Source organism: Bombina bombina, chromosome 9, assembly GCF_027579735.1.
Source record: "Bombina bombina isolate aBomBom1 chromosome 9, aBomBom1.pri, whole genome shotgun sequence".
In the NCBI taxonomy this organism is placed as follows: Eukaryota; Metazoa; Chordata; class Amphibia; order Anura; family Bombinatoridae; genus Bombina; species Bombina bombina.
In genome coordinates this window covers 17,730,587-17,756,175 of record NC_069507.1, presented here as the reverse complement: position 1 = coordinate 17,756,175, position 25,589 = coordinate 17,730,587, and the positions used below count along the sequence as shown (strand labels likewise).

At 43.5% G+C, this 25,589-nt stretch overlaps 1 protein-coding gene across 4 annotated transcripts in view; it reads right to left on the bottom strand.

The window, feature by feature from the left end:
- Positions 1 to 11,492: 11,492 nt before the first annotated feature.
- The window catches only part of ASCC1 (activating signal cointegrator 1 complex subunit 1), a 376,933-nt gene continuing 362,836 nt past the window's right edge, over positions 11,493 to 25,589 (bottom strand). For 3 of the 4 annotated variants that reach the window (XM_053691927.1, XM_053691929.1, XM_053691928.1), the window contains exon 10: positions 11,493 to 12,233. In XM_053691927.1, coding sequence (XP_053547902.1) covers positions 12,117 to 12,233 — 117 coding nt within the window. In that variant the 3' untranslated portion in view covers positions 11,493 to 12,116. The remainder of the gene's footprint in view (positions 12,234 to 25,589) is intronic. The other variant, XR_008399255.1, reaches the window with a different exon arrangement.

The following is a 25,589-nucleotide window of genomic DNA, read 5'->3' as shown; positions in this document are numbered from 1 at the left end:
GAATATGCATAGGAGAAATCATATGATACCGTGGTGACTGTAGTTAGAGAAAATAATTCATCAGACCTGATTAAAAAAACCAGGGAGGGCCGTGGACCGGACACACCGTTGGAGAAAGTAATTTATCAGGTAAGCATAAATTCTGTTTTCTCCAACATAGGTGTGTCCGGTCCACGGCGTCATCCTTACTTGTGGGAACCAATACCAAAGCTTTAGGACACGGATGATGGGAGGGAGCAAATCAGGTCACCTAGATGGAAGGCACCACGGCTTGCAAAACCTTTCTCCCAAAAATAGCCTCAGAAGAAGCAAAAGTATCAAATTTGTAAAATTTGGTAAAAGTGTGCAGTGAAGACCATGTCGCTGCCTTACATATCTGATCAACAGAAGCCTCGTTCTTGAAGGCCCATGTGGAAGCCACAGCCCTAGTGGAGTGAGCTGTGATTCTTTCAGGAGGCTGCCGTCCGGCAGTCTCATAAGCCAATCAGATGATGCTTTTAAGCCAAAAAGAGAGAGAGGTAGAAGTTGCTTTTTGACCTCTCCTTTTACCAGAATAAACAACAAACAAAGAAGATGTTTGTCTGAAATCCTTTGTAGCTTCTAAATAGAATTTTAGAGCACGAACTACATCCAAATTGTGTAACAAACGTTCCTTCTTTGAAACTGGATTCGGACACAAAGAAGGCACAACTATCTCCTGGTTAATGTTTTTGTTAGAAACAACTTTCGGAAGAAAACCAGGTTTAGTACGCAAAACCACCTCATCTGCATGGAACACCAGATAAGGAGGAGAACACTGCAGAGCAGATAACTCTGAAACTCTTCTAGCAGAAGAAATTGCAACCAAAAACAAAACTTTCCAAGTAACTTAATATCTACGGAATGTAAGGGTTCAAACGGAACCCCTTGAAGAACTGAAAGAACTAAATTGAGACTCCAAGGAGGAGTCAAAGGTTTGTAAACAGGCTTGATTCTAACCAGAGCCTGAACAAAAGCTTGAACATCTGGCACAGCCGCCAGTTTTTTGTGAAGTAAAACAGATAAAGCAGAAATCTGTCCCTTCAAAGAACTTGCAGATAATCCTTTCTCCAAACCCTCCTGTAGAAAGGATAGAATCTTAGGAATTTCTATCTTGTTCCATGGGAATCCTTTAGATTCACACCAACAAATATATTTTTTCCATATTTTATGGTAAATTTTCCTAGTTACAGGCTTTCTAGCCTGAACAAGAGTATCAATGACAGAATCTGAAAACCCACGCTTAGATAAAATCAAGCGTTCAATCTCCAAGCAGTCAGTTGGAGTGAAGCCAGATTCGGATGTTCGAATGGACCTTGAACAAGAAGGTCCTGTCTCAAAGGTAGCTTCCATGGTGGAGCCGATGACATATTCACCAGGTCTGCATACCAAGTTCTGCGTGGCCACGCAGGAGCTATCAAGATCACCGAAGCCCTCTCCTGATTGATCCTGGCTACCAGCCTGGGAATGAGAGGGAACGGTGGGAATACATAAGCTAGGTTGAAGGTCCAAGGCGCTATCAGTGCATCTACTAGAGTCGCCCTGGGATCCCTGGATCTGGACCCGTAGCAAGGAACCTTGAAGTTCTGACGAGACGCCATCAGGTCCATGTCTGGAATGCCCCATAATTGAGTTATTTGGGCAAAGATTTCCGGATGGAGTTCCCACTCCCCCGGATGGAAAGTCTGACGACTCAGAAAATCCGCTTCCCAATTTTCCACTCCTGGGATGTGGATTGCAGACAAGTGGCAGGAGTGATTCTCCGCCCATTGAATTATTTTGGTCACTTCCTCCATCGTCAGGGAACTCCTTGTTCCCCCCTGATGGTTGATATATGCAACAGTCGTCATGTTGTCTGATTGAAACCTTATGAATTTGGCCTTTGCTAGTTGAGGCCAAGCTTTGAGAGCATTGAATATCGCTCGCAGTTCCAGAATGTTTATCGGGAGAAGAGATTCTTCCCGAGACCATAGACCCTGAGCTTTCAGGGGTTCCCAGACCGCGCCCCAGCCCACCAGACTGGCGTCGGTCGTGACAATGACCCACTCTGGTCTGGGGAAGCTCATTCCCTGTGACAGGTTGTCCAGGTTCAGCCACCAACAGAGTGAATCTCTGGTTCTTTGATCTACTTGGATCGTCGGAGACAAGTCTGTATAATCCCCATTCCACTGTCTGAGCATGCACAGTTGTAATGGTCTTAGATGAATTTGCGCAAAAGGAACTATGTCCATTGCTGAAACCATCAAACCTATTACTTCCATGCACTGCGCTATGGAAGGAAGAAGAACAGAATGAAGTACTTGACAAGAGCTTAGAAGTGAATCAGTATGTCGTCCAAGTAAGGTACTACTGCAATGCCCCTTGGTCTTAGCACCGCTAGAAGGGACCCTAGTACCTTTGTGAAAATCCTTGGAGCAGTGGCTAATCCGAATGGAAGTGCCACAAACTGGTAATGCTTGTCCAGAAAGGCGAACCTTAGGAACCGATGATGTTCCTTGTGGATAGGAATATGTAGATACGCATCCTTTAAATCCATTGAATTGACCTTCCTGGATGGTAGGAAGAATTGTTCGAATGGTTTCCATCTTGAACGATGGAACCCTGAGAAATTTGTTTAGAATCTTGAGATCTAAAATTGGTCTGAATGTTCCTTCTTTTTTGGGAACTATGAACAGTTCTCCTAATGGAACAGGATGAATCACTCCCATTCTTAACAGGTCTTCTACACAATGTAAGAATGCCTGTCTTTTTATTTGGTTTGAAGACAATTGAGACCTGTGGAACCTCCCCCTTGGGGGTAGTTCCTTGAATTCCAGGAGATAACCTTGAGAAACTATTTCTAGCGCCCAAGGATCCTGAACATCTCTTGCCCAAGCCTGAGCAAAGAGAGAGAGTCTGCCCCCCACCAGATCCGGTCCCGGATCGGGGGCCAACACTTCATGCTGTTTTAGTAGCAGTGGCAGGTTTCTTGGCCTGCTTACCCTTGTTCCAGCCTTGCATCGGTCTCCAGGCTGGTTTGGTTTGAGAACTATTACCCTCTTGCTTAGAGGGTGTAGAATTTGAGGCTGGTCCGTTTCTGCGAAAGGGACGAAAATTTGGCTTATTTTTAGCCTTAAAAGACCTATCCTGAGGAAGGGCGTGGCCCTTTCCCCCAGTGATGTCTGAAATAATCTCTTTCAAGTCAGGGCCAAACAGCGTTTTACCTTTGAAAGGGATGTTAAGCAATTTGTTCTTGGAGGACACATCCGCTGACCAAGACTTTAGCCAAAGCGCTCTGCGCGCCACAATAGCAAAACCTGAATTTTTCGCCGCTAATCTAGCTAATTGCAAAGTGGCGTCTAAGATAAAAGAGTTAGCCAATTTAAGTGCTTGAACTCTGTCCATAACCTCCTCATACGAAGAGTCTTTATTGAGCGACTTTTCTAGTTCTTCGAACCAGAAACACGCTGCTGTAGTGACAGGAACAATGCATGAAATTGGTTGTAGAAGGTAACCTTGCTGAACAAACATCTTTTTAAGCAAATCCTCTAATTTTTTATCCATAGGATCTTTGAAAGCACAACTATCTTCTATAGGGATAGTAGTGCGTTTGTTTAGAGTAGAAACCGCCCCCTCGACCTTGGGGACTGTCTGCCATAAGTCCTTTCTGGGGTCGACCATAGGAAATAATTTTTTAAATATAGGGGGAGGAACAAAAGGTATGCCGGGCCTTTCCCATTCCTTATTTACAATGTCCGCCACCCGCTTGGGTATAGGAAAAGCATCGGGGGGCACCGGGACCTCTAGGAACTTGTCCATCTTACATAATTTCTCTGGAATGACCAAATTGTCACAATCATCCAGAGTAGATAACACCTCCTTAAGCAGAGCGCGGAGATGTTCTAATTTAAATTTAAAAGTAATAACATCAGGTTCAGCTTGTTGAGAAATTTTTCCTGAATCTGAAATTTCTCCCTCAGACAAAACCTCCCTCCTGGCCCCTTCAGATTGGTGTGAGGGTATGTCAGAACCATTATCATCAGCGTCCTCATGCTCTTCAGTATCTAAAACAGAGCAATCGCGCTTTCTCTGATAAGTGGGCATTTTGGACAAAATGTTTTTAATAGAATTATCCATTACAGCCGTTAATTGTTGCATAGTAAGAAGGATTGGCGCACTAGATGTACTAGGGGCCTCTTGTGTGGGCAAGACTGGTGTAGACACAGAAGGGGATGATGCAGTACCATGCTTACTCCCCTCGCTTGAGGAATCATTTTGGGCAACATCATTATCAGTGGCATCATTGTCCCTACTTTGTTTGGACACTATGTCACATTCATCACATATATTTAAATGGGGAGGAACCTTGGCTTCCAAACATACAGAACATCGTCTATCTGATGGTTCAGACATGTTAACAGGCATAAACTTGATAACAAAGCACAAAAAACGTTTTAAAATAAAACCGTTACTGTCACTTTAAATTTTAAACTGAACACACTTTATTACTGAATATGTGAAAAAGTATGAAGGAATTGTTCAAAATTCACCAAAATTTCACCACAGTGTCTTAAAGCCTTAAAAGTATTGCACACCAAATTTGAAAGCTTTAACTCTTAAAATAACGGAACCGGAGCCGTTTTTACATTTAACCCCTATACAGTCCCTGGTATCTGCTTTGCTGAGACCCAACCAAGCCCAGAGGGGAATACGATACCAAATGACGCCTTCAATAAGCTTTTTCAGTGGTTCTTAGCTCCTCACACATGCATCTGCATGCCTTGCTTTCCAAAAACAACTGCGCATTAGTGGCGCGAAAATGAGGCTCTGCCTATGACTAGAAAAGGCCCCCAGTGAAAAAGGTGTCCAATACAGTGCCTGCCGTTTTTTTAATACATCCCCAAGATTAAAAGAACTATTTATAGTTATAATCCACTAAATATACTTATAAAGTAATCGTTTTAGCCCAGAAAAATGTCTACCAGTCTTTAAAGCCCTTGTGAAGCCCTTTATTCTTATACTAAACTAAGAAAATGGCTTACCGGTTCCCATAGGGAAAATGACAGCTTCCAGCATTACCAAGTCTTGTTAGAAATGTGTCATACCTCAAGCAGCAAAAGTCTGCCCACTGTTTCCCCCAACTGAAGTTAATTCATCTCAACAGTCCTGTGTGGAAACAGCCATCGATTTTAGTAACGGTTGCTAAAATCATTTTCCTCTTACAAACAGAAATCTTCATCTCTTTTCTGTTTCAGAGTAAATAGTACATACCAGCACTATTTTAAAATAACAAACTCTTGATTGAAGAATAAAAACTACATTTAAACACCAAAAAACTCTTAGCCATCTCCGTGGAGATGTTGCCTGTGCAACGGCAAAGAGAATGACTGGGGTAGGCGGAGCCTAGGAGGGATCATGTGACCAGCTTTGCTGGGCTCTTTGCCATTTCCTGTTGGGGAAGAGAATATTCCCACAAGTAAGGATGACGCCGTGGACCGGACACACCTATGTTGTAGAAATTCCCTGGCTTTGATGATAATTTTCATTAACCCTAGTGATGCTGTTTCTAAAACATCATACCATTCTTTATTTAAATCTTCATTTAATTCGAATGTACAGTCTTTTTTCAGTCTCAAACCTCTAGGGACCATAGTCATTTTCGTGTATTTATTAAGGAACGCTATTTCTAATTTCTGTTTGATCTCCTTGATCATAATAGTCTCTAACTCATTGAAGACTTCAACTTCAACTATTTTGCCTTTAGATGGATCAGTGATCAATTTTTTTGTGTTAACTTTGTGTTGTATTTCCTCTAGAATATTATCTTTGATATTGAAGATCTCCATTTAAAGAAATATAAGTATAAAAATACAATATAAAAATGATGTATAAAATCAAAATATAGGAAACTGGCACACCTTAAAACAAATTTCCCCGAAAAGAGTTTGGATATTAATAGATAATAGGTGGCGCATAAACTGCTGTTCCTAAAAGTAACCAATATTAAAAAATTATTAAATAATTATTATTTAAATGCATATTCCAAATAAGTCAGCGGTAATTATAACCTTACATAACAAACAATATGTGAGGTTTATCAAAATTAAAGTTTATTCCTAAATAATTGATATAATAACCAATGATATCCTATCGATATGAACATATATAATTAAATAAGAAGGGATGACATTCTATATATACGTTAACGTTAGATTATAAAAAGCAGATTATAAAAAACAGACACCGGTGTATTACCTAAATAAAATGCAGTAGCAAATAAAATCCTAAATTCACTTCTACAATTAATATATCACCTAATACATAGTATCTACCTAAACAAATTAAAATAAACAATGTATATTGTGATCAGGATTTGTGAGTAAAGTAACCGCAAATACTGTCCAATCTGATGGGCTGATGAATATATCTGATGTCAGTCTTATTCTGATATATTTATCAATTGGGCTTTGTTGCTATATTGGCAGATGCTAAGTTCAAGATAGTTCCCAAATAGAAATAGTCGTGTGACTTACGTTGATCTCCAACTCATGTGGGCAAAGATGTAGTACCTTAGAGCGGATAAGAGTATACCGCTCGCTCCGATGTCGCTTAACAGTGCACTGTTGTCCGGTTGTCCTCTTGTCTTGTCAGTCGGTTTTTGGAGGTTTATCAGATGCCTTGTCCAGTTGCTAAGTTTTAGCAAGTAGATGATCAAGTCCCGGTCTGTACTCTCCTCCTGCGTCGAAGATGAATCCTCCACATATACCGAGTAAGCGTATGGTCCCACGCTACATATCTTCGGTTATATGGCTTTGTTTGATACCAGCAATCTGCCGGTATGGTTATCAGGTTTCTACGCGTTTTGGCTTGACAGCCAGGACGCCATCAGATTCAACTCTGGAACCCCCCACCTGAGGGTTATCTGGGAGAACACTTCCGGATGGAGAGCCCACTCCCTGGGATGAAAGGTCTGCCTACTCAGAAAATCTGCTTCCCAATTTTCCACTCCCAGAATGTGGATGGCAGATAGGAGACAGTTGTGAGCTTCCGCCCACTGCAGAATGCGAGTCACCTCCTTCAAGGCCATGAGTTCCTCCTTGGTGGTTGATGTAAGCCACTTAGGTGATGTTGTCCGACTGGAATCTGATAAACTGGACTAAAGATAATTGAGGCCACGCTGACAGGGCATTGAAGATTGCTCTCAACTCCAAGATGTTTATGGGAAGAGAAGACCCTTCCCGAGGCCACAGGCCCTGAGCCTTCAGAGAACCCCAAACAGCTCCCCAGCCTGACAGGCTGGTGTCCGTAGTCACAATCACCCAGGAAGGTCTCAGGAAGCAAGTGCCCTGATACAGATGGTCCTGTGAAATCCACCATGAGAGAGAATCTCTTGTTAGAGGGTCCAGATTTACCCTCTGCAAAAAATCTGCATGGTCTCCGTTCCAATGACGGAGTATGCAAAACTGCAGCGGTCGCAGATGGAACCGAGCAAAGGAAATTATGTCCATCGAGGCCACTATCAGACCAATCACCTCCATGCATTGAGCCACTGATGGACGTAAAGCAGACTGGAGGGAAAGGCAGGAAGCAAGAAGTTTGGATTTTCTGACCTCCGTCAGGAAAATCTTCATGGACAGGGAATCTATGATTGTCCCCAGGAAACACACATTTGTAGATGGAACTAGAGAACACTTTTCCAGATTCACCTTCCACCCGTGAGAACGTAGAAAAGACAACAACATCTCTGTATGAGATTTTGCTAGTTGAAAAGATGATGCCTGAACCAGGATGTCGTCTAGATACGGTGTCACAGCAATTCCCTAGGATCTGATCACTGCCAACATTGCTCCCAGAACCTTTGTGAATATTCTGGGAGCTGTGGCAAGACCAAACGGAAGGGCAACAAACTGGAAATGCATGTCTAGAAAGGCAAACCTTAGAAACTGGTAATAATCCCTGTGAATGGGAACATGTAAATAAGAGTCCTTCAGGTCTATTGTCGTCATGAATTGACCTTCCTGGACCAATGGAAGAAAGGAACGTATATTTTCCATCTTGGAGGACGAAACCCTGAGGAATTTGTTTAGGCACTTTAGATCTAGGATTGGACAAAAAGTTCCCTCCTCTTTGGGAACCACAAATAGATTTGAATAAAATCCTAGACCTTGTTCCTTTAGAGGGACTGGAACAATAACTCCCAGGGAGGGTAGGTCCTTTACGCAATTTAAGAAGGCCCCCCTCTTTACCTGGTTCAAGGAAAGTCTTGACAGGAGAAATCTGCCCCTTGGAGGGCAAGACTTGAATACTATTTTGTAACCATGGGATACTATGTCCACAGCCCATGGATCTGGGACATCACAAATCCAAGCCTGTCGAAAAAGGGAAAGCTTGCCCCCTACCTGATCCAAACACTGATTGGGGGCGGACCCTTTATGCTAATTTAGAGTCAGCGGAAGGCTTTTTGTTTTGTTTTCTCTTGTTCCAGGGCTGGCTGGATTTCCAAGTGGACCTGGATTGATCTGGTTTGGAATTGGACTTCTGTCCCTTAAATATGCAAAAGAAACGAAAATTCGCCAAGGTCTATTCTTCTTGTCCTGAGGAAGGAAAGATCCCTTTCCACCTGTAATCTCAGAAATGATTTCCGCCAGACCAGGTCCAAACAGAGTTTTACCCTTATACGGTAAAGCCAAAAGCTTGGCCTTTGAAGAAATGTCAGCTGACTGAGAGTTTAACCACAGAGCTTTGCGGGCTAACACAGTGAAGCTAGACATCTTAGCTCCCAGTCTAATTATCTGCATGTTGGCATCACAAATAAAGGTATTGGCCAGTTTGAGAGCTTTGATTCTATCTTGGATTTCATCTACCGTAGTTTCCTCTGAAATAAGATCAGACAAGGCATCGCACCAATAAGATGCTGCTCCCGCAAAAGTGGCTATACTCGCTGCAGGTTGCCACTGTAATCCTTGATGGATGCACATCTTTTTTAAGTAAGTCTCTAAGCTTCCTATTCATTGGATCCTTAAAAGAGCAACTATCATCTTAAGGAATGGTAGTTCTCTTAGCAAGAGTAGAAATAGCTCCTTCTACTTTAGGCACATTGCCCCATAAGTCACGAATAGAGTCAGAAACAGGAAACATATTTTTAAAAACAGGGGAGGGGAAAAAGGAACCCCTGGCTTATCCCATCCCTAAGCTATAATTTCAGACATCTTTATTGGAACAGGAAAAACCTCCTCAGAAGATGGAGAATCATAAACTCTATCCAGTTTAGAAGACTTTGTGGGCTTGACAGCAACCGAAGGTTCAGAGTCGTCCAAAGTATCTAGGACCTCCTTCAGTAGTAACCAGAGGTGTTCAAGCTTAAATCTAAAATTTACCTCTTCAGATTCTGAAGATTTTTCTGCTAAAGTGTCAGAGTCTGAGATTTCACCTTCAGAAGCTACTGAAGTATTTTCCTCATCAGACAAATGAGAAAGATTGACTAATGCAGACTTAGAGTCAAAAGTCTTACTATCAGGCAAATGTTTAGATTTTCTCTTACGCTTACCCGAGGCAGGGAAAGCTGACAAAGCTGCTGATACTGCAGAAGTAAATCTGAGTGAAGAAATCCCCAGGTAAATAAACACCCCCAGGTGGATGAGAGGACACAGAAGGCACAGTATGAGAAACAACTAAGGCTTGGGACATTTGAGGAGAAAGCTGAGGCATGTCCCGCACAGCATTATCCTGAGAGACACTTGGCTCAGAAGGGAGTAACTTGTCCTTAAATTTTAAAGTTTTAGTTAAACATGAGGAGCAAAATTGCATAGGCAGAACAATTTGGGCCTCTAAAGATAGTAAACATTTATCCATAGAGATGAACTGATCCTGTTCTGAGTCCATGGCTATAGTATAACAGGTCCCACTAGCAATGACAACATATATGTAATTTTAAATACCAAAATTAATTATCAAGGAGGAATATGAAAATTAAACACCAAATTTTAATAACAAATATAGAAGGTTGTTTATATTGAAACAACCTCAGATTGCCTGAGGCTTCTACCAGCCAAAAGAGACACCCCACTAGTAAAAACTGAACTCTTTTGCAGAGATCCTCTCCTATTAAACGATCCGGATAGATGTTAGAAACAAAGCCGACACAAGAAGCCTCTAGCTGCATAGCAAAGGTTCACAATCCTCCTCCACAGCTCCGCTCCGATAAACCGTAAGTGCGGGCATCACGTGAGCGGGACCAAAATAACTGCGCCATCTATTTTCTTCAACAGTGAAAAAAATGTGTGAAATGACTCACAGTTAAAAAACTGTGTTCCCGTTTTAAATCAGATAAGCCCCATCAAGTGCAATAAATAATAAACCTCTAAACATAGAAGAAATAAAGAATGATAGGTTATATAATAAAGGATATCCTTTACCATTAACCCCTTGTATTCCTTAGCCAAGTGTCCCACTGTGTTATAAGTGCCAAATATATTGTCCCCAATATGAATCCTTTACTGATAAGGATTATTATGTCCCAAAAAGGATCTGATAATGAGGAGTAACCTCTTAAGTACTGTTGTCCTTCTGTACCTAGAAGGCTTAGGCACTTACCTTAGATCCAAATGCATGATAGATGCTGATCCTTAGGTGTGGCAGGTACTTCACTCCCTGTCATGGACCTGTAGGAAAAGAAAGAACAGAGTAACCAACTCTGGCTTTCTACAAAGGGGTAGCAAAGTGTTAAAAGTAAAGCCTTTTAACTGCTAAAATCCACCACTACTCTTACTATAGGTGCATTTAGTCTTTTGCCATATGATGGTCATTGAGAAAGTAAGATGTAAATACCCTACAAAACATGTTTGACCATATATTTTTATTGTTGGTTTGTACACTGCACGTTGTACTATGTGCTAATTTTTGTGCTTTTTGTAATAAATGAGTGAATATTTTTGCCTTTGTCCTTGGAAGATTTATTGGACTATCAGACCACTGGATTTTTGTTTTCCCAGGTGCTGCTTCTTTGTTTCTTGGTCTTACTAAAGAGATTGACGTGGACACAGCTAGACCCCAATCCTTGCATGCAGGGAAAAGTACCCATAAAAGGATTAAATATCTTCACACACCAACTTTGCACATCCTCCATTGACAGAGGCAAAGAGAATGACTGGGGATTATGGGTAAGTCAAGTTAGACTTAACAGCTTTGCCTCCTCCTGCTGGCCAGGAGTTGAATATTCCACTAGTAATTGGAATGACGTAGTGGACTCTCCATGCCATAGGAAAGAAATATCTGCACACAATGCAAAGATTTTAAAAGCATCTAAAATGGTTCTTAGCACAATGTACAGATTTTGCAAATCATTAATAAACCATTAAGAAATCCAGATGGGCATATTTATCTTATCTCCCTTAACTGTGACCAATTAGGGCTATAAGGGAGTGTGTACTATATCATCACCATATAGCATGCAACCAAGTAAGACATTTAGGGAGACAAGCACAGTAAAATGAATATATAGGTATACGTTGTTTTATTTTCATTGAAGGAGCATTGTGGTACAAAATGACATTACAGCAGGAAGTGTGTGCATTACTGGACATAGATGTTTAACCCCTGCAATAAGGTGCAGCTCCTAAGCAGAAGGCAGCCAATCAGAAGCACCAGCTGCACATAGCCTCCAGTCGCCAATGGTTTCCTACTTGTGAGCAGCAATGCTTGTGACACTTGAGTGGGACTTTTCCTATGTGTTTAATCCATTTTTGGGGGTTAAACACATAGTTATGAAGCACCAGTAAAGCAGACATTACATGTTCTAACTAATTAGCGCATGCAATATTTACATCAGAATATATCTTTATTTCACTAATTAATAAACTTACAGAGATTCAGTTTTGAGTTTAATGTCCCTTAAAAAGCCAATGACAAAAGGTCTAAAATGCCAAACAGACCCAGTGAATGTGATCTGCTCCATCTTACAGTGTCGGCCACAGCTCATGAGGGTCAGTGCTGTGAGAAGGGCACCCTGTACTATGTTACAGCACCACTGCTACCTGTGAGGGGTCGCTGGTAGATGACGACAGAGCGCGGTGGAGCTGACAGATGGGCCCCCCGTAGTATGTGTTATATATGTCTCAGCGTTAGCAGAAGGCGACTTGTCCAGCAGACGTGTAATAACCAGAACCATCTGATGAAAATCTCTGAGAAAGGTGAACAGTGTACAAATCCAACTCTCCAAAGCTGAAGTTGCCAAAAAGCTGCAAAACAAAAAAGAGATGTGGTGAAACATAAAACAATGCTCAGTATTGGATGGTATGATAAGGGGGGGGGGGGGTCATACAGAAGGGGGCTGCACTAAGCACAAACCTGCAGTTTAACCCCTGCACAGCCAGAGAGGGCTGAACACACTGTGTTGTGTTGCATTGCCCTGCAGCTTACTCTGGCAGCCAGGGGATTAATATGTTAACACTTTCACTGCCTGGAAACGAAATTCCCAAAGCAAAGATTTGTTTAACTTCTTTGCTTGTTCAGTGCAGCTAATCATTTTGTTTAATCAGAGAGCTTTAGAACAACTTTCCTCTGGGAAACTTTAAATATTAATTGGGTGTTTTCATGCTAAGCGCTAGAATGCTCCCAGCTTATGTGCTGCAACAGTGCTGGAATATCTTAAGGATAATGTAGCTGCACAAATCACACACACACACTGTCACACTATCTCTCACGCACACCGTCACACATAATGTCACATACACTGTTACACTATCTCTCACAGAATGTCACACTATCTTTCACTCACACCATCACACATAATGTCACATACACTGTTACACTATCCCTCACACACACTGTCACATACGCTGTCACACTATCTCTCACGCACACCGTCACACCCAATTTCACACATTATGTTACACACACTGTCACACAGAATGTCACACACACTATCTCTCACGCACACCGTCAGACTCTCACACACAGCGTCACACACACTGTAACACTATCTTTCACGCACACCATCAAACACTTTCACACTGAATGTCACACTATCTCTCACGCACACCGTCACACACACTGTCACACTATCTCTCACGCATGTCACACTTTCACACAGAATGTCACACACACTGTTACACTATCTTTCACGCACGTCACATTTACACACAGAATGTCACACTATCTCTCATGCACACCGTCACACACAATTTCACACATAATGTCACACACACTGTTACACTATGTCTAACGCACACCGTCACACACAATTTCACACATAATGTCACACACACTGTTACACTATCTCTCACGCACACCGTCACACACAATTTTACACATAATGTCACATACACTGTTACACTATCTCTTAGGCACACCGTCACATACGCTGTCACACTATCTCTCAGGCACACCGTCACACTCAATTTCACACATTATGTTACACACACACTGTCACACAGAATGTCACACACACTGTCTCTCACACACACCGTCACACTCTCACACACAGTGTCACACACACCATCACACACACTTTCACACCGAATGTCACACACACTTTCACACAGAATGTCACACTCTCTCTCACACACAGCGTCACAAACACTTTCACACAGAATGTCACACACACTGTCACACTATCTCTCATGCACACCATCACAGTCACACTATCTCTCAGGCACACTGTCACAAACACTTTCACACAGAATGTCACACGCACTGTTACACTACATATCACGCACACCGTCACACACACACACTGCAAAACAGAATTTCACACATACCCATCACAAACACTGTTCCACTAACTCTCATGCACACCGTCACACACACTATCTCTCACACACACTGTCGAACAGAATTTCACACATACCCGTCACACACACTGTCCCACTAACTCTCATGCACACAGTCACACACAACGCCACATCTGTCACGCATAGTTACACTTTCTGTCACGCATACAGCCACACAGAATGTCATATAAACTGTCACACACGCAATCACACTACCTGTCACACACATTGCCAAACTATTTGTCACACACACCATCTGTCATACATACTCTCACATACAACGTAAAACTATCTGTCACACACACTACACTATCTGTCACGCACACCATTTGTCATACGCACTACACTATCTGTCACACACACCATCTGTCATACACACTGTCACACAGAATGTAAAATACACTGTCAATATCTGGCACAGACAATGTCACACACACTGTTATACATGCTGTCATACATATAATTACAAACACTGTCACACATGCTGTCATGCGTATGGTTACACACACTGCTGCATGTGTGACAGTGTGTGTAACCATATGCATGAGAGCATGTGTGACAACAAGGGATTATGCTTAATAAGCCACCTCTGCTGTAAAATCACATGGTATACAGCCCTACTGCAGCAGCCAAGGATTCTGGGTAATAACCTATCTCTACTGTATAATCACATGGTATACAGCCCTACTGCAGCAGCCAGGGATTCTGGGTAATAACCTACCTCTACTGTATAATCACATGGTATACAGAGGTACTGCAGCAGCCAGGGATTCCGGGTAATAACCCACCTCTATTGTATAATCACATGGTATACAGAGCTACTGCAGCAGCCAGGGATTCTGGGTAATAACCCACCTCTACTGTATAATCACATGGTATACAGAGCTACTGCAGCAGCCAGGGATTCTGGGTAATAACCCACCTCTACTGTATAATCACATGGTATACAGAGCTACTGCAGCAGCCAGGGATTCTGGGTAATAACCTAACTGTACTGTATAATCACATGGTATACAGAGCTACTGCAGCAGCCAAGGATTCTGGGTAATAACCTATCTCTACTGTATAATCACATGGTATACAGCCCTACTGCAGCAGCCAGGGATTCTGGGTAATAACCTACCTCTACTGTATAATCACATGGTATACAGAGCTACTGCAGCAGCCAGGGATTCTGGGTAATAACCCACCTCTACTGTATAATCACATGGTATACAGAGCTACTGCAGCAGCCAGGGATTCTGGGTAATAACCCACTTCTACTGTATAATCACATGGTATACAGAGCTACTGCAGCAGCCATTGATTCTGGGTAATAACCTACCTCTACTGTATAATCACATGGTATACAGAGCTACTGCAGCAGCCAGGGATTCTGGGTAATAACCCACCTCTACTGTATAATCACATGGTATACAGAGCTACTGCAGCAGCCAGGGATTCTGGGTAATAATCTACCTCTACTGTATAATCACATGGTATACAGAGCTACTGCAGCAGCCAGGGATTCTGGGTAATAACCTACCTCTACTGTATAATCACATGGTATACAGAGCTACTGCAGCAGCCAGGGATTCTGGGTAATAACCTACCTCTACTGTATAATCACATGGTATACACAGCTACTGCAGCAGCCAGGGATTCTGGGTAATAACCCACCTCCACTGTATAATCACATGGTATACAGAGCTACTGCAGCAGCCAGGGATTCTGGGTAATAACCCACCTCTACTGTATTATCACATAGTATACAGAGCTACTGCAGCAGCCAGGGATTCTGGGTAATAACCTACCTCTACTGTATAATCACATGGTATACACAGCTACTGCAGCAGCCAGGGATTCTGGGTAATAACCCACCTCTACTGAATAATCACATGGTATACAGAGCTACTGCAGAAGCCAGGGATTCTGGGTAATAACCCACCTCTACTGTATAATCACATGGTATACAGAGCTACTGCAGCAGCCAAGGATTCTGGGTAATAACCCACCTCTACTGAATAATCACATGGTATACAGAGCTACTGCAGCAGCCAAGGATTCTGGGTAATAACCCACCTCTACTGTATAATCACATGGTATACAGAGCTACTGCAGAAGCCAAGGATTCTGGGTAATAACCTACCTCTACTGAATAATCACATGGTATACAGAGCTACTGCAGCAGCCAAGGATTCTGGGTAATAACCCAGCTCTACTGTATAATCACATGGTATACAGAGCTACTGCAGAAGCCAGGGATTCTGGGTAATAACCCACCTCTACTGTATAATCACATGGTATACAGAGCTACTGCAGCAGTCAGGGATTCTGGGTAATAACCCACCTCTACTGTATAATCACATGGTATACAGAGCTACTGCAGCAGCCAGGGATTCTGGGTAATAACCCACCTCTACTGTATAATCACATGGTATACAGAGCTACTGCAGCAGCCAGGGATTCTGGGTAATAACCCACCTCTACTGAATAACCACATGGTATACAGAGCTACTGCAGCAGCCAGGGATTCTGGGTAATAACCCACCTCTACTGAATAACCACATGGTATACAGAGCTACTGCAGCAGCCAAGGATTCTGGGTAATAACCCACCTCTATTGTATAATCACATGGTATACAGAGCTACTGCAGCAGCCAGGGATTCTGGGTAATAACCTACCTCTACTGTATAATCACATGGTATACAGAGCTACTGCAGCAGTCAGGGATTCTGGGTAATAACCTACCTCTACTGAATAATCACATGGTATACAGAGCTACTGCAGCAGCCAGGGATTCTGGGTAATAACCTACCTCTACTGTATAATCACATGGTATACAGAGCTGTAGCGGGTACCACTGCCTATGCAATGCAAATGGCACTTATAGTATTGATAAATGGTGACAAAAGGGATATAAACAGTGAGAGGCAAACCCGCCAGCGTTACAGTTTATTTATGTCATTGTCATGAATTAAATATGATGCTGCCTGTTTTTGACCTTCCAGGAGTTATGAAACGACTGAGAATTCTGCAGCATGTGCGTATGAGCTACATGAAGCAGTCACTTTGTCAAGAAGAGGCAGATACTGCAAGGATGAAATTCTTATGTTTGCTTATATTTCCTATTAATATATAGTGCAAATAGCTGTGTGTCCCTATAGACGCTGCACATCAAACTGCGTCATACAGCACAGACCCTATACTGCACACGAGCTATACAGCACGCATGATATACCGCACACAAGCTATATAGCACGCACGATATACCGCACACACGATATACTGCACACAGGCTATATAGCACGATATACCACACGCGCTATACTGCACACAGGCTATATAGCACGATATACTGCATGCACAATATACTGCACACAGGCTATATAGCACGATATACTGCACACAAGCTATATAGCACGCACGATATACCGCACACGCTATACTGCACACAGGCTATATAGCACAATATACTGCACACAGGCTATATAGCGCGATATACTGCACACAGGCTATAAAGCACGCTATACTGCACACAGGCTATATAGCACGATATACTGCACACAGGCTATATAGCACGATATACTGCACACAGGCTATATAGCACGATATACTGCACACAGGCTATATAGCACGATATACTGCACACAGGCTATATAGCACGATATACTGCATGCACGATATACTGCACACAGGCTATATAGCACGATATACTACACACAGGCTATATAGCACGATATACTGCACGCACGATAACAGAATTTATGCTTACCTGATAAATTACTTTCTCTTACAGGTGTATTCAGTCCACGGATTCATCCTTACTTGTGGGATATTCTCATTCCCTACAGGAAATGGCAAAGAGTGCACACAGCAAAGCTGTCCATATAGCTCCCCTCAGGCTCCGCCCCCCCAGTCATTCGACCGACGGTTAGGAGAAAAAGGAGAACCATAGGGTGCAGTGGTGACTGTAATTATTGTGAATTCAATTTGAACCTGACTTAAATATCAGGGCGGGCCGTGGACTGAATACACCTGTAAGAGAAAGTAATTTATCAGGTAAGCATAAATTCTGTTTTCTCTTACTTGGTGTATTCAGTCCACGGATTCATCCTTACTTGTGGGATACCAATACCAAAGCAATAGGACACGGATGAAGGGAGGGAACAAGTCGGGTAACCTAAACGGAAGGCACCACTGCTTGCAAAACCTTTCTCCCAAAAACAGCCTCCGAAGAAGCAAAAGTATTGAATTTGTAAAATTTGGCAAATGTATGCAGAGAAGACCAAGTCGCTGCCTTACAAATCTGGTCAACAGAAGCCTCATTCTTGAAAGCCCACGTGGAAGCCACAGCTCTGGTGGAATGAGCTGTAATTCGTTCAGGAGGCTGCTTACCAGCCGTCTCATAAGCCAATCGGATGATGCTTTACAGCCAGAATGAAAGAGAGGTAGCAGTTGCTTTCTGACCTCTCCTCTTACCAGAATACACAACAAACAGGGATGATGTTTGTCTGAAATCTTTAGTTGCTTTTAAATAGAACTTTAAAGCACGAACCACATCAAGATTGTGCAAAAGTCGTTCCGTCTTAGAAACTGGATTAGGACACAGAGAAGGAACAATGATTTCCTGGTTAATATTCTTATTAGAAACCACCTTTGGAAGGAAACCAGGTTTAGTACGCAAAACAACCTTATCTGCATGGAACACCAGATAGGGCGAATCGCACTGTAAAGCAGATAGTTCTGAAACTCTTCGAGCAGAAGAAATGGCTACTAAAAACAAAACTTTCCAAGATAATAACTTGATATCTATGGAATGCAAAGGTTCAAACGGAACCCCTTGAAGAACTGAAAGAACTAAATTTAGACTCCATGGAGGAGACACAGGTCTATAGACAGGCTTGATTCTAACTAAGGCCTGAACAAACGCCTGAACATCTGGTACAGCTGCTAGACGCTTGTGTAACAGAATAGACAAAGCATATATCTGTCACTTTAAGGAACTAGCTGACAGACCTTTCTCCAACCCTTCTTGGAGAAAAGACAATATCCTTGGAATCCTAACTTTACTCCACGAGTAACCCTTGGATTCACACCAACAAAGATATTTCCGCCATATCTTGTGGTAAACTTTCCTGGTGACAGGCTTTCTGGCCTGTATCAGAGTATCTATAACCGAATCAGAGAAACCCCGCTTAGCTAGGATTAAGCGTTCAATCTCTAAGCAGTCAGCTGCAGAGAAACTAGATTTGGATGCTTGAATGGACCTTGGAGTAGAAGATCCTGCCTCAATGGCAGTTTCCATGGTGGGACCGATGACATGCCCACTAGGTCTGCATACCAAGTCCTGCGTGGCCACGCAGGTGCTATCAGAATTACCGAAGCCCTCTCCTGTTTGATTCTGGCTATCAGCAGAGGTAGAAGAGGAAACAGTGGAAAGACATAAGCTAGACTGAATGACCAAGGCGCTATCAATGCATCTATCAATGCCGCCTTGGGATCCCTGGATCTGGATCCGTAAAGGGGAAGTTTGGTGTTCTGACGGGACGCCATCAGGTCCAACTCTGGAATGCCCCAAAGCTGAGATAGTTGAGCAAAAACCTCTGGGTGGAGTTCCCACTCCCCCGGATGAAAAGTCTGACGACTTAGAAAATCCACCTCCCAGTTGTCTACTCCTGGGATGTGAATTGCAGATAGATGGCAGGAGTGATCCTCCGCCCATCTTATAATCTTGGATACTTCCTTCATCGCCAGGGAACTCTTTGTTCCCCCCTGATGATTGATATACGCTACAGTCGTGATGTTGTCCGACTGAAATCTGATGAATTTGGCCTCTGCTAGTTGAGGCCACACCTGGAGCGTATTGAATATCGCTCTCAGCTCCAAAATGTTTATCAGGAGAAGGGATTCTTCCCGAGACCAAAGTCCCTGAGCCTTTAGGCAGTTCCAGACCGCTCCCCAGCCTATCAGACTGGCATCGGTCGTGACAATGATCCATTCCGGTCTGCAGAAGCTCAGCCCCTGAGACAGGTGATCTTGAGACAACAACCAGAGAAGAGTCTCTGGTCTTTTGGTCCATTTGAATCTGAGGAGATAAATCTGCGTAATCTCCATTCCACTGTTTGAGCATGCACAGTTGCAGTGGTCTGAGATGGAATCAGGCGAAATGGACCACGTCCATCGCCGCCACCATTAAACCAATTACTTCCATGCACTGAGCCACGGAAGGCCGAGGAATGGAATGAAGAACTCGGCAAGTATTCAACAATTTTGACTTCCTGACCTCTGTCAGAAAGATTTTCATTTCTACCGAGTCTATTAATGTTCCCAGAAAGGGAACCCTTGTGAGCGGGGACAGATAACTCTTTTCTACGTTCACCTTCCACCCGTGAGACCTTAGAAAGGCCAGAACGATGTCCGTATGAGCCTTGGCTCTGTGAAAGGACGACGCCTGTATTAAGATGTCGTCCAGATAAGGTGCTACTGCAATGCCCCGCGGTCTTAGTACCGCCAGAAGGGACCCTAGAACCTTTGTGAAAATTCTGGGAGCGGTGGCCAGCCCGAAAGGCAGAGCCACAAACTGGTAATGATTGTCCAGAAAGGCGAACCTTAGGAACTGATGGTGATCTTTGTGGATAGGAATATGTAGGTACGCGTCCTTTAGATCCACGGTAGTCATATATTGACCTTCCTGGATCATTGGCAAGATTGTCCGAATGGTTTCCATCTTGAAAGACGGAACTCTGAGGAATTTGTTTAGAATCTTTAGATCCAGAATTGGCCTGAAAGTTCCTTCCTTTTTGGGAACTACGAATAGATTTGAGTAAAAGCCCAGTCCTTGTTCTGCAATTGGAACTGGGTGAATCACTCCCATTTTTAGAAGATCTTCTACACAGCGTAAGAACGCCTGTTTCTTTGTTTGGTCTGAAGACAAACGAGAAATGTGGAACCTTCCCCTTGGGGGAGAATCCTTGAATTCTAGAAGGTACCCCTGAGCAACTATTTCTAATGCCCAGGGGTCTGGAACATCTCTTGCCCAAGCCTGAGCGAAGAGAGAAAGTCTGCCCCCCACTAGATCCGATCCCGGATCGGGGGCTACCCCTTCATGCTGTCTTGGTAGCAGGAGCAGGCTTCTTGGCCTGTTTACCCTTATTCCAGCCCTGCAAGGGTTTCCAGGTTGCTTTGGGCTGGGAAGCGTTATCTTGCTTTGCGGCAGCAGAGGTTGCAACAGGTCCGCTCCTGAAGTTGCGAAAGGAGCGAAAATTAGCCTTGTTCTTGGCCTTGAATGGCCTATCTTGTGGAAGGGTATGGCCCTTGCCTCCAGTGATATCAGAAATAATTTCTTTCAGCTCTGGGCCGAAAAGGGTTTTCCCCTTGAAGGGAATGTTTAACAGTTTTGTCTTGGACGACACATCCGCCGACCACGATTTGAGCCAAAGTGCCCGTCGCGCCATGACGGCAAAACCAGAGGTTTTCGCCGCTAATTTAGCTGATTGGAGCGCGGCGTCAGTGATAAAAGAATTAGCCAGCTTTAAAGCGTGAATTCTATCCATGACCTCATCGTATGAAGTCTCTCTCTGGAGCGACTCCTCCAGAGCCTCGAACCAAAAGGCCACTGCAGTAGTTACAGGGATAATGCAGGCAATTGGTTGAAGCAAAAAGCCTTGCTGAACAAAGATTTTCTTTAGCAAGCCCTCCAATTTTTTATCCATAGGATCTTTGAAAGCACAACTGTCCTCTATTGGTATAGTTGTACGCTTCGCCAATGTTGAAACAGCCCCCTCTACCTTAGGGACCGTCTGCCACGCGTCCCTCCTGGGGTCATTTATGGGGAACATTTTCTTAGATAGGTGGGGGAACAAAGGGTAGACCTGGTCTCTCCCACTCCTTAGTCACAATATCCGCCACCCTTTTTGGGATCGGAAATGCCTCCGTGTATACAGGGACCTCTAAATATCTGTCCATTTTACACAATTTTTCAGGGACCACCATGGGGTCACAGTCGTCCAGCGTAGCCAAAACCTCCTTAAGCAGTACGCGGAGGTGTTCCAGCTTAAATTTAAACGCTAAGGAATCGGACTCTGCCTGCTGAGAAACTTTCCCTGTGTCAGAAATTTCTCCCTCAGACAGCCCTTTCCTCACTGCTACCTCTGAGTTTTGTGAGGGTGCTACCGATACATTATCCAAAGCTTCAGATTGCTCATGTTCTATGTTTAAAACTGAGCTATCGCGCTTTCTTGGAAAAACTGGCAGTTTAGATAAAAAAAGCTGCAAGGGAATTATCCATTACTGCCGCTAATTGCTGTAAGGTAACAGGGGGCTATGCGCTAGAGGTACTAGGAATCGCTTGCGCGGGCGTAACTGGTGTAGACACGTGGGGGGAGGAAGGAGGACTATCTTCATTACCCTCCGTTAAAGAATCATCTTGGGCAGCATTTTGTATTGTCACTGGATGATCTTTAAAATGTTTAGATGTTTGTGCACACTTTAAACATAAGTGCAATGGGGGTATTGCCATGGCTTTTGAACACAAAGAACAAGGTCTATATGAAGACTGAGACATGTTTGACAGACTCGGAGAACACTAAAATGTTGAAAAAAAACATAATTTATGCTTACCTGATTAATTTATTTCTCTTGTAGTGTATCCAGTCCACGGGTCATCCATTACTTATGGGATTATATCTCCTTCCCAACAGGAAGCTGCAAGAGGATCGCCCAAGCAGAGCTGCTATATAGCTCCTCCCCTTACATGTCATATCCAGTCATTCGACCGAAACAAGACAAGAAAGGAGAAACCATAGGGTGCAGTGGTGACTGTAGTTTGAATTAAAAATTTAGATCTGCCTTAAAAGACAGGGCAGGCCGTGGACTGAATACACTACAAGAGAAATAAATTTATCAGGTAAGCATAAATTATGTTTTCTCTTGTTAAGTGTATTCAGTCCACTTGGTCATCCATTACTTATGGGATACCAATACCAAAGCTAAAGTACACGGGTGATGGGAGGGACAAGGCAGGAACTTTAAACGGAAGGAACCACTGCCTGTAGAACCTTTCTCCCAAAAACAGCCTCCGAAGAAGCAAAAGTGTCAAATTTGTAAAATTTTGAAAAAGTGTGAAGTGAAGACCAAGTTGCAGCCTTGCAAATCTGTTCAACAGAGGCCTCATTCTTAAAGGCCCAGGTGGAAGCCACAGCTCTAGTGGAATGAGCTGTAACTTTTTCAGGAGGCTGCTGTCCAGCAGTCTCATAGGCTAAGCATATTATGCTACAAAGCCAAAAGGAGAGAGAGGTAGCCGAAGCTTTTTGACTTCTCCTCTGTCCAGAGTAAAAGACAAACAGGGAAGAAGTTTGACGAAAATCTTTAGTTGCCTGCAAATAGAACTTCAGGGCACGGACTACGTCCAGATTATGCAAGAGTCGTTCCTTCTTTGAAGAAGGGTTAGGACACAGTGATGGAACAACAATCTCTTGATTGATATTCCTGTTAGAAACTACCTTAGGTAAGAACCCAGGTTTAGTACGCAGAACTACCTTGTCTGAATGGAAAATCAGATAAGGAGAATCACAATGTAAGGCAGATAACTCAGAGACTCTTTGAGCCGAGGAAATAGCCATCAAAAACAGAACTTTCCAAGATAACAGCTTAATATCAATGGAATGAAGGGGTTCAAACGGAACACCTTGAATAACTTTAAGAACTAAGTTTAAACTCCACGGCGGAGCAACAGTCTTAAACACAGGCCTAATCCTAGCCAAAGCCTGACAAAAGGCCTGAACGTCTGGAACTTCTGCCAGACGTTTGTGTAGAAGAATAGACAGAGCAGAAATCTGTCCCTTTAACGAACTAGCAGATAAGCCCTTTTCTAAACCCTCTTGTAGAAAAGACAATATCCTAGGAATCCTAACCTTACTCCATGAGTAACTCTTGGATTCGCACCAGTATAAATATTTACGCCATATCTTATGGTAAATTTTTCTGGTAACAGGTTTCCGAGCCTGTATTAAGGTATCAATAACCGACTCCGAGAAGCCACGCTTTGATAGAATCAAGCGTTCAATCTCCATGGAGTCAGTCTCAGAGAAATTAGATTTGGATGATTGAAAGGACCCTGAATTAGAAGGTCCTGCCTCAGAGGCAGAGACCATGGTGGACAGGACGACATGTCCACTAGGTCTGCATACCAGGTCCTGCGTGGCCACGCAGGCGCTATCAGAATCACCGATGCTCTTTCCTGTTTGATCCTGGCAATCAGTCGAGGAAGCATCGGGAATGGTGGAAACACATAAGCCATGTTGAAGACCCAAGGGGCTGTCAGAGCATCTATCAGCACCGCTCTCGGGTCCCTGGACCTGGATCCGTAACAAGGAAGCTTGGCGTTCTGGCGAGACGCCATGAGATCCAGTTCTGGTTTGCCCCAACGATGGACCAGTTGAGTAAACACCTCCGGATGGAGTTCCCACTTCCCCGGATGAAAAGTCTGACGACTTAGAAAATCCACCTCCCAGTTCTCTACGCCTGGGATGTGCATCGCTGACAGGTGGCAAGAGTGAGACTCTGCCCAGCAAATTATCTTTGAGACTTCTAACATCGCTAGGGAACTCCTGGTTCCCCCTTGATGGTTGATGTAAGCCACAGCCGTGATGTTGTCCGACTGAAATCTGATGAACCTCAGTGTTGCTAACTGAGGCCAAACTAGAAGAGCATTGAATATTGCTCTTAACTCTAGAATATTTATTGGGAGGAGTTTCTCCTCCTGAGTCCACGATCCCTGAGCCTTCAGGGAGTTCCAGACTGCGCCCCAACCTAGAAGGCTGGCATCTGTTGTTACAATCGTCCAATCTGGCCTGCGAAAGGTCATACCCTTGGACAGATGGACACGAGAAAGCCACCAGAGAAGAGAATCTCTGGTCTCTTGATCCAGATTTAGTAGAGGGGACAAATCTGAGTAATCCCCATTCCACTGACTTAGCATGCATAATTGCAGCGGTCTGAGATGCAGGCGCGCAAATGGCACTATGTCCATTGCCGCTACCATTAAGCCGATTACTTCCATGCACTGAGCCACTGACGGAGCGTGGAATGGAATGAAGGACACTGCAAGCATTTAGAAGTTTTGATAACCTGGACTCCGTCAGGTAAATTTTCATCTCTACAGAATCTATAAGAGTCCCTAGGAAGGTGACTCTTGTGAGTGGTGATAGAGAACTCTTTTCCACGTTCACCTTCCACCCATGCGACCTCAGAAATGCCAGAACTATCTCTGTATGAGACTTGGCCATTTGAAAGCTTGACGCCTGTATCAGGATGTCGTCTAGATACGGAGCCACCGCTATGCCTCGCGGTCTTAGAACCGCCAGAAGTGAGCCCAGAACCTTTGTAAAGATTCTCGGGGCCGTAGCCAACCCAAAGGGAAGAGCTACAAACTGGTAATGCCTGTCTAGAAAGGCAAATCTTAGGTACCGATAATGATCTTTGTGAATCGGTATATGAAGGTAGGCATCCTTTAAGTCTACCGTGGTCATGTATTGACCCTGGTTCGAATAGTTTCCATTTTGAATGATGGAACTCTTAGGAATTTGTTTAAGATTTTTAGGTCCAAGATTGGTCTGAAGGTTCCCTCTTTCTTGGGAACCACAAACAGATTCGAGTAAAACCCTTGCCCTTGTTCCGTCCGCGGAACTGGGTGGATCACCCCCAATATTAAGAGGTCTTGCACACAGCGTAGAAATGCCTCTTTCTTTATTTGGTTTGCTGATAACCTTGAAAGATGAAATCTCCCTTGTGGAGGAGATGCTTTGAAGTCCAGAAGATATCCCTGAGATATGATCTCCAAC